We start from the raw sequence: 9,788 nt of genomic DNA on the forward strand, positions 1-9,788 counted from the left end.
TTTTTTTTTTTTTTTTTTTTTTAAATGCAATGCATTGTTAATTTGTGGAATTCATTGCCACAGGATGTGGTGGAGGCAGACAGCATAGCTGGGTTTACAAACAGGACTGAATAAAGTCACAGGTGATAGATTTATTAATGGCTAGTGAACAAAACAGTTGGAAACATTTCCTCTGGTATCTCTAAACCAATAACAGAAGATGCCAGGGAGGGTATTGAATAGGGGGTAGTTCACACTAGATAAATCCCTGGCTGGATTGCTCAAAGGGTAGTAAATCAATGGCTTGATACCTAGCTGACTGCCAGTATTAACTGGAGTGCCCCAGGGATTAGTCCTAGGGCCTGTATTTTTAAACATATTTATCAGTGACCTGAAAGATGGGATGGAGTGCACTCTCAGTACATTTGCAGATGACCCCAAGCTGGGGGGAGTAGTAGATATGCTGGAGGATGGGGCTAGGATTCAGAGAGGCCTTGACCAATTACTGTATTGGACCAAAGGTTCAATAAAGTCAAATGCAAAGTCCAGCATCTAGGATGGAACAATCCCGAGCCTCAGTACAGGCAGGGAACTGACTGGCTAAGCAGCAGCTCTGCAGAAAAGGACCTGGGAGTTACAGTGAACAGCAAGTCGAACATAAGCCAACATTGTGCCCTTGTGAAGAAGGCTAACAACATACTGGGCTGCATTATTAGGAGCACTGCCAGCAGACTGAGGGCAGTGATTCTACCCCTGTATTCAGCACCAGTGATACCACAGCTGGAGCACTGTCCAGTTTTGAGGCACCCACTACAGAAAGGATACAGACAAATTGGACAGAGCCCAGTGGAAGGCAGTGGAAATGGTTAGGGGGGTTGGGGAACAGGACTTCTGAGGAAAGGCTGAGGAAGTGGGCTTGTTTAGTCTGGAGAAGAGAAGATGCTAGAGAGTATTTAAAAACAGCCTTCAGCTACCTGAAGAGTTGTTCCAAAGAGGATGGATCTCGATCTAGATTGTTTTCAGTGGTGGCAAATGACAGAACAAGAAGCAATGGTCTCAAGTTGCACCAAGCGAAGTTGAGGTTACATATGAGGAAAAGCTTTCTTACTAGGAGGGTAGTAAAGCACTAGAACAAGTTACCCAAGAGATGATGAGGAATTTCCATCCTTGGAGGTTTTTAGAAAAATACAAGACCTGGAACATATCACATGATGAATCATATAGCTCTGAGGCCAGTTAAGTGCTGAGCTCTTGTTAATGAGCTGTTAATGGCTAAAGGGAAATAGGAATTGATGTCCTCCAGCCACAACTATAATGTGCTGTGTTCAAAAGGATGCCTCTGAGCATAGCACACTCACAGTAGTCACTCATTTGGCTGTATGCTCATTATGTATCCATTCACTGCATCAAACACTTACCTAGATCAACTGCGTATACTACACTGAACACTGAAACCATCTGTATTTGCCTCTGAACGCTTCCTTAAAATAAAGAGTTCTTTTTTTAGGGTTAAATATGGTACTTTACAGAAGATTCGGTAAGGAGAATTCCTATTTCCAAGCTTAAACCAGGTGCAAGAAAAGGATGAAATTCGTATGTGGAAGGCTCCAATTTCAGATATAAACACCCACAGTACACTGCACCTGAAGGCTCTCTTCATGTAAAACAACAATTCTGCATTTAAACAGATGCCTAAGCACTTGAAACATCATTGTCTTGTCCCTTCAACAGGCCTCTGACCTCTTGAGCACTCAATAAGTGTTCTTGTGAATTAATCTGGGAGTTTGATCCCACTGATCTGGATCTTAGGCTTCAACAGGAATCTCTTACATGGCTTTTCAGCGGCTTATATGGCATACCTTTATTGCTCATTGTGCACTGTAAACAGCACTTACCATAAAAATTATCTTGTGTGAGACCAAGGGAGAAAGTATCAACTGGTGTCCCCGTTGCCACTTGAAAAACAGGTGTCGAATACTTGTCTCAGTAAAACAAGCCTTGTGATCTCGCAAAAGGTCTCTAGTAACAAACTTACAGTGATTGCCTGAATGAAGAGTGGCGTACAACAGAAAGGGATCATCCTGTGATCTTAATAAACCAAAAATAGAAAGCAGAGATATCATACATGAGGCAGGAAATGAATTAAGTGTTGACATGAATTTCATTCATAATCATTAACGAAAACTCTCCTCATCACTAAGCTTGCTTTTAACAAGAACTTTTCCCCTTAGTTATGAGTCATCTAATGTTAGGCAACTGTTGCCCATTCTATTGAGAAGAGTGTTTTCCCTTCCCATCAAAAGGACAATACAGGCAACCCCTGCTTAGCAGTCTTAATTCGTTCCTAGAAAAATGAGTGTTAAGCAAAATGAATATTAAGCGAAACTGAAAGTATTTGACAACCCAAGATGGCGACCGTGAGCATTATAGCAAAACTTGCTGAGCACTAAGGAAAATCAGGTATCAAATGAGTGTTATAGTGAAACAGCGTTAAGTGAAACGGCGTTAAGCGGGGGTTGCCTGTATAATGAAACAGCCACTTGCCACATGACTTAACAGTAAATGGCTACATTTAACAAAAGCCCAGCTTGCTCCTTCAGGGGCATCATGGTCATATACAAAATTGTAACAAAACTATCCATATCAATTCTAATATTATAAAAGCCTAAGTCTTTGTCTGTCTGTCATGCATTATTCACGCTCTGATTGGCTGATGGAAACAGACAAAGCGCTTGCAGCATTGGGGAATGCCACCATAATTCCGAAGCTGTGCTGAGGACCCGATGGAGGGTATAGGAGCTGAGGCCAGCACTGCTGGCCTCGGCTCCCCCACCCTGCTCCCTGCAAGAGACAGAACAGCAGCAGCATGGGGCATTAGGTAGCAGCACTCCATCCCAGCCCACCCCCTCCCATCATTCTTGATGAGCAACTGGCTAGTAACTTCATATGATCATATAATTATACACACCTCCAGTTTCATTTGTACAGCATAACTGCAACTTAGCTTTTATGATGAAGGTTTTCCTAGAAGGTCTAAGATTTTTCATACAGCATACTAAGCTTCAGCTTTCATGGAATCACTGCATGTTTGGGGAGATTCTCTCAAGATGTCACCTGCATTGGTCATACTCTGTAGAAGAAAGGCATGCCTGCCTGCACTACATTGTACAGCCAGGCATGCCAATTCCACCATAACTCTTACTAGTTCAACTCTAATGTGCATCCTAAAAACAGATGTGTGGGGCAGTTCTACCTGGTGAAGGTGGCATCTGTCTCTAGGCTGCTGCCGCTGCCAGAGTGAATCTGCCATCTTAGTTTTCAGGAGGCACACTGGAGCTGAACAGGGAAGAGCTGCAGCAGAACCAGTAAGCCTGTCTGCCTGATGAAATGCAGGCAGGCATACCCTTCTCTTGCAGCCAATTCTCACAGTTTGGCTGTAAGGTTGTTCCTGAAAACAGAGGCATGCAGGACAGTTCTACCTGCCCTGCACACCTCTGTTTCCAGGAGACTCTGTGCAGGTCAGACCAGAAAGGGCTACAGCAAAAGCACATGTTCCTGCCACAACCATTTCCTGAACTGGATCTCCAGGAGAAGCATTACACAGATCCATCTGGCTGTGGCAGTGATGCCAGTGACAGAGAGCATACAATGACATTACCTTGGCCGGTACCCTCCCCCTTCCTGAACCTTGTATGTCCTCTCGCCCACTGTGGCCGGACCGTGCCCTATGCAGCTGTGACACTCTCTGGGCAGTGTGGCTTCTACCCAGCTCAAACTCTAATATAGCCCTTCCTTGTTTGTTTGCCCACCATGCCTTGTTCTCATGGGAGATTATGTAAGGGAGGCTGCCTGCGGGCTTTAGAAACAGCTTTAGTTTGTGGTGATCACATCACCACCTAGTCCCTCCTGGACCCCACTTGTCTCATTGCAGCCCTCAACTTCAATGGGCCCTCCTGGCCTGTCTGTTCTTCCACAGGGCACTTGTAGCCTTAAGGGCCAACTGTGCATCTGTCCCCTCCCAGGCACCCAAAGCCTTAAGGCCTCCCTGCACCCCAAAGAGCCTTGAAAATGCTAGTCACCAAATCTCCTGTTCCTGGTTCCTATGACCAGAGCCACAGCACCCACTGGAAGCAATACAGGGCAACTTAAGATGACCTTCCAATAATTAGATACTTTACATGGAAAATAAGCAATATATATATTTTCCACTTATAGAATCTAATTGGGGGGGGGGGGTCCATCTTATAGTTGGTTATCCTGGATTTGCGTAAATGCAGTAATACTGATGCCTTGAGCTGCAAGAGAGAGAGTCTGGCATGTGTGGCCAGTGGAAATAAGGTACTGAGTTGCACATGCAGCTGACAGGGCTGCAGTGACAGGGCACTGAGGTATGTCTGTCCCTTTAAAACGGCAAGCAGCCTGAGAGGTGGCTTGCAGGTAGGAAGGGGGCTGGGATTGAGCCATATAAGCTCAACACCTGAGCCAGTCAGGCAGTCTAGCTTGGAGAGCCTTGAAGGTAGGAGCTCCTGATAAGAGCAGCAGGGCTCCTGAATGTAAAGTGAAACCGGATAAGAAACTCGGCTGGCCTGGGAACAGGGGAAGCTGCCTGGGGCAGAGAGAGACTTTTGATGCAGGTAAGTGGCCTTGTTTTGTGTTTAACCTAGAGAGAGTTTAGGGGCTGGCTGCCAGAGGGCTAAGATGCTTTTTATTTAAGTTGTACTAGTGGTTTAGTCTTGAGCCCTACTTGGTGGCTCAAGGCATACTTGGAAAACTGGTAGCCCAGAAGGGCTTGGGGAGACCCCCCAAGGGTCCAGGAGCTCTGGGAGGAGCTGCCAGGGGGACCAACATCCAGAAGTCCAGCTCATGGTCCAGAAGACATCTGGCTCTGGCAGTGCCTGGCTGCAATCCCAACTGGCTCAGGAGCATAGGCTCCATCACTGAAATCAGTGGTTTATGACATCCAGTGGGAAGTGTTGCACTTTTGTCTCCAAATTGGATGTTTTCATGAAACATGCCCAAGATCTTTTGCAACCTTTAACAGCCTTGCTTTTTAATGTCAAAGCTCCCACAGTGAGGATCCCAGTTTTCCATATTGGTGTTTGTGCCACTTCCCTTGCTTTCCTCATGAAGCGGTCCTGGTGGCATTTTATTCTTTCCCCCAATCTCCTGACAGCTCTCACAGCATCTGCTACTACTTTCTCTTCCTCTCCGACTCCTGTTTGCCTAGACCAGTGGTTCTCAACCTTTTTAGATTCAAGACACGCCGTGTTAGACTCAAAGCACCCTTCAGAAAATGCCAGCTCTTAGCTTTCACTTGTTTCTTGACTACAGAAAAATAATAAAGAACTCACAAGGACCACAACAGATCAGAATGTTTCTGCCATATAGAGTCCTACTTAAAATCTCTGGGTTTATTTTGTGAATCTTATGTAGTGTTTGCACAACTAACAGTGCTAATACTGCACAGTATCCAATGGTTCCCTTAAAAGGTTCTCAATGCACCATAGCATGCTGCAACAGCCTGAGAATTACTGATCTAGGCACTGGGCGCTGCCAAAATCAGCCACAAAGCATTGGTCAATACTGGCATTCACAGACAGGTTCTTGCCACATTCCTTCCTGTCAGCTGGCCGACGTACAAGTTTTCAGCTAGTGTCCCTGGCTGCTCTGTACCAACACATGAGGTCTTTTGTTTGGGCCTTGTGCCATGCTGCTAGTTCCAAACAGCCAACTGCCTGGAAATAAGATATTGTGGCTGTAGTAACTTTAGTCATGGCCACCTGTATCTTGTTCTCTCCCCCATAGGCAATAATGAGATTGAAAAGTCGCTTCTGCTGCCAGAGTACCTACAGCTATGAGAAGTTCTCAAAGCTGAAAGGAGCAGGGCTCTCCAAAGGAAGTTCCCAGGTTCCTTTGCTTTTCTCAATCGAAGTGAAGTCACTTCGCATGATTGAAGTACTGCATTTGTCCAGGCCCTTAGAGTTTCATAATAATGACAGTTAAGTCTTACAAGGAGCTGTTTTCCACAAATGAAAATCTAGCTTTGATTTCCAAACACTTGCCATTTGCTTTGATACTTACACATTTGCAGTAAAAAAGAAATCTACTTTCCTCTGCAGGGCAGTCACTGCATTCCCATTCCAGGTTTGAAATCCCTTCATCAAGTGTTTTCGGCTCAGCACAAGCAACCGCAGATTCTGCTGTGCGAAGTAGGAAATAACATCAAATAGCTGCAGGAAACAAAGCAAAGGAACAATGTTCTTAGCTTTAAAAACCAAAAAGACAGGAAATATTTTTTCTTTCCTGTGTCTTCAGTCATGGGGCTTCTTTCACATGCTGTGATGTTCTGCCACAAATCTTTCCTATGCTCAGCAGTACTTCAGAAACTCTCGCTGACATCCATAAGCATAAAAAATAACTAATTGATTAAACAGGTCATTTTAAATGCATTGCCAAATATGCAGAGAGAAAAACATACTGTTTTACTCTTTTTGCAATGTTCGTGTGTGTGCGTGCACGTGTGCAGCGCTCCCCCAACAGCTAGAGTCAAATGGGAGATTTAAGCTACCTCAGTATTTGTATGCCAGTCCTAGAAGTCCTGTAGAAGTGAAGCCCTAGGTCTTAGGGAAGGAAATGAGGAAAGTCTGACTTATTAAGTCTACAGTGCTCTGGTAGCACCAGGTACTGCAGTGATTACGGAAGTACAACTGGTGCTGCTCTATAAAGAAGAAGAAAGAAAAACTATAAAAAGGGAAAAGTATGAGTTTGGGATTAAGGATTTGGTGGAAATCTTATTTGGGCGTGCTTTCCCAACTATAATAAATCCTGAGGTGGCAAAAGTTGCCATTTTGGCAAATTCTCTACTGAGGGATCTTACACCACTTTGGTGTGCAGTCTGTACAGCTCTACCCTGTGGCTGGGATCAGATGACTAAGAATCAAGGAACCATAACCAATTCCCATGGCCTTCCTTTTCTATTATACCTAGGCAAGGCTCATGCAGAGTAGAGAACCTGGCTTTAAGTATACCAGATTAACTGCAAGGTTCAGAGAAACTTGTCTGCCTATGTCCCTAGGCCAACACGGCTACAACCTATAAAGATCAACTGTAAAGGATTATTAACCTATTGCCTAGAAAAGAAAGAAAATTAGCTTCTGAGACAATAGCATATAGCCCAGAGCCTGAGGACTGACACACACTCTGAGAGAAAGTCAGCTGCTTTAATTCTTTACTGACATTGCTTCCAGTCAGTCAATATTCATTACTTACCCTTCTAATTTTCCTCCACATTCCACTTTCCTATCCTGCTTCTCTCTCTTCTTTCTTCCAGTCCTGCCTTCCTGGTCCCTTGGTTTTCCCACCTCTTCCCCATGATCGTATTCAACAGGCTCCTTTCTCTCTGGGACAAGAAGAGTTCACTACATAGCTAGTGAGAGAGAGCACTAGAAGTAGGTATTTTGTGAGTGACTGATTGCCTGGTTATCTAGTTGTTGCTAGCAGTAGCACTACTAACTCTGAGTATGCAAGTTAACACATAGATAAATAGAGTCTATACACTACACTGCTAAGAAGTGCAATTTAACAACGGCCAAGAGAGCTAGCTGCCATGTGCAGACTAGGGTAAACATCCAGCACAGTTATTTCTTTGCATGCTTTTCGTTTTCTTGCATGTTCTAGTAGAAAGAAATAGCATATACTACAGTTAGGCAATAACCTCCTCCCTAAAGTGATGTATTTCAGAAAATTTGCTTTGGGGTACAGAATAGAAGGGCATAACAATATCAATTGAATTATTTTTGCAACAGAGGAGAGACTGCCAGATTAAATATATTTTGAAGCAAACCATTCTCCTTATTCCTAACTTCCTTATTTCTTACTAATAGTATTTTGTTAGGTTTTTTTTTAATACACCAACAATACTAAAATTCATTAAAGTTAAATTTTTTATTTTCCCATTATTTAAATAGTCTACATTTTCCATGACTTGACTACACATGGAAAAACTTATTGGTCATTTTCAGCTTTCCATGTACTGGCCCAGGGCTGGAATAATTAGGATAGAAAACCTGAAGAACATTTTCAGATTTTCTCCAAATTGTCATGGGAGAAGAAGAACATTTTGGTGGCTTTCTAACAGCTGATTTTACATCTATGGCCAGATTCTATGCTGCCAGGACAGCGTTACTCCTCGGTAGTGATATAAGTCACTTAAAATTTTGACTCTTAACTTCTAAGCCAAAAAAGTTTAACTCTTCTTTTTGCCAGTTGTGTTACTTCCATTCAAATGTTTGTTTGTTGATTGTTACTACAGTCTCATATAACCAACCATTTCATATGGTCCTTTCATTAGATACACCCCAGGGAATTATGCACAGAAAAATTCAAAGTTACATAATGAGTCTTGGGGGCTGCACATGGTAGCATGGGGCCAGCCTGGCCTGGCCCACACGTCTGGATCAGACTAGGCTGGTTCTGTGCCGGCATGTGGGGCTTGTGACTCCCACCTGCAATGCCATGCTATTGGGCCGGGTGGGTTTCATGCCTCCACATGGGGTTTCCAGCACTCCAACGGGAAGCACATGTGGAGGCATGGAGTCATGCGCCATCAGGCTGGGCTGGCTCCATGTCTCTATGTGCAGCTTCCTGCTGGAGTGCTGGAAGCCCCACATGGAGGCATGGAGCCAGCTGGCCTGGCAGCGCACAGATCCCACCAGAGGTGTTGTGAGCCCCATGTGCTGATATGGAGCCCACTTGGTCTGGTTCAAAGGTGTGTGCCAGTTGGCTGAGCAGTTGCAAGGGGGGGAGGGCACCCCCACATCCCATCCTCCAGGCAGGAGTTCTCCTCCCCACTCACCAGCTGTTCAGTTGTGTGCCACCATGCTCGGTACCTCCACATGGGAGGTGGAGGCACAGAACCTGCCCAAGTTAAAAGATGCAAAATTATGTGCAATCATATGTTTTATACACAGAATTGCCAGGTGTATAATTGTGCTATTCCCCAGGGTGTAAGTAGATCCCCAAACTTTTTTTTTTAAGCATGAGTTCTTCAGAGAAGGCTATATCACTTTAATAAAGCACTGTGCTCAAGGCATTCCTATATAGTAGAATTAAGTGTGCATAGTGACTTTCAAGAAATGAAGTCTGGCTCTAGGTAGAGTGGGCTGAGAGCAGCAGAAAAAGATTTCTGAGTAATCCTAGATAGCAAATGGGGCTCCCTTTCCTAGTTATTATGAGCTACAGTGTTGAGTACATGGTTGTTGTAACTAGCAGCTTCTTCAAGGTAATCTGCAGAGGAAAAGGAACCAGACTTGTTTGAGAGGTGCTTGCTTGCGCACTCTTTTTTTTTTTTTCTTTTTTAGTTCTTTATAGTTGAAAGGTCCCCTCCCCTATCTAAGTTTTAAAGCTGGTCTACTCACAACTAGCATCCACCTTATTTTAATTTATACTTTTTAATGTTTTGGTGAAAGTTTGTGAGTAGACACTTACTTTGGAATTAAAGTCTTAAGTTAGATCTTCACCCACTGAAGCAGTACACCAGGCTTTAAATAAAGGGTGTGGTTTTAAACAGAGATATACAGTGTGCAATGTACCCATACAGTTATACCAATTTAGCTGCAAGTATGATCTTATGGTTTCTTATTTAAAAAAATATCTGATATATCAGTTTAAATCTGGCATATATTGGTTTAGCTTATGCCTATGTAACTTTACAGCATATTTAAAAATAAGTTTGCTCTTATTCTGAAATAAGTGTCCTCATAAAAAATCAAAGGTGTAAATAGCACATTTTTTTTTTTTTTTTTTTTTTT

At 43.6% G+C, this 9,788-nt stretch overlaps 1 protein-coding gene across 1 annotated transcript in view; it reads right to left on the bottom strand.

Annotated features, from left to right (window-relative positions):
- The window catches only part of KIAA0391 (KIAA0391 ortholog), a 148,827-nt gene that overhangs the window by 1,831 nt on the left and 137,208 nt on the right, over window positions 1-9,788 (bottom strand). Inside the window, exons 6-7 of the mRNA XM_019518890.1 lie at window positions 6,061-6,209; window positions 1,875-2,067 (exon numbers count right to left, since the gene is read on the bottom strand). Of these exons, the coding sequence (XP_019374435.1) occupies window positions 1,875-2,067; window positions 6,061-6,209 (342 nt within the window). The remainder of the gene's footprint in view (window positions 1-1,874; window positions 2,068-6,060; window positions 6,210-9,788) is intronic.

The sequence above is a fragment of the Gavialis gangeticus genome, unplaced genomic scaffold (genome assembly GCF_001723915.1).
Source record: "Gavialis gangeticus isolate Ggan-Ray unplaced genomic scaffold, GavGan_comp1, whole genome shotgun sequence".
Lineage (NCBI taxonomy): Eukaryota > Metazoa > Chordata > Crocodylia > Gavialidae > Gavialis > Gavialis gangeticus.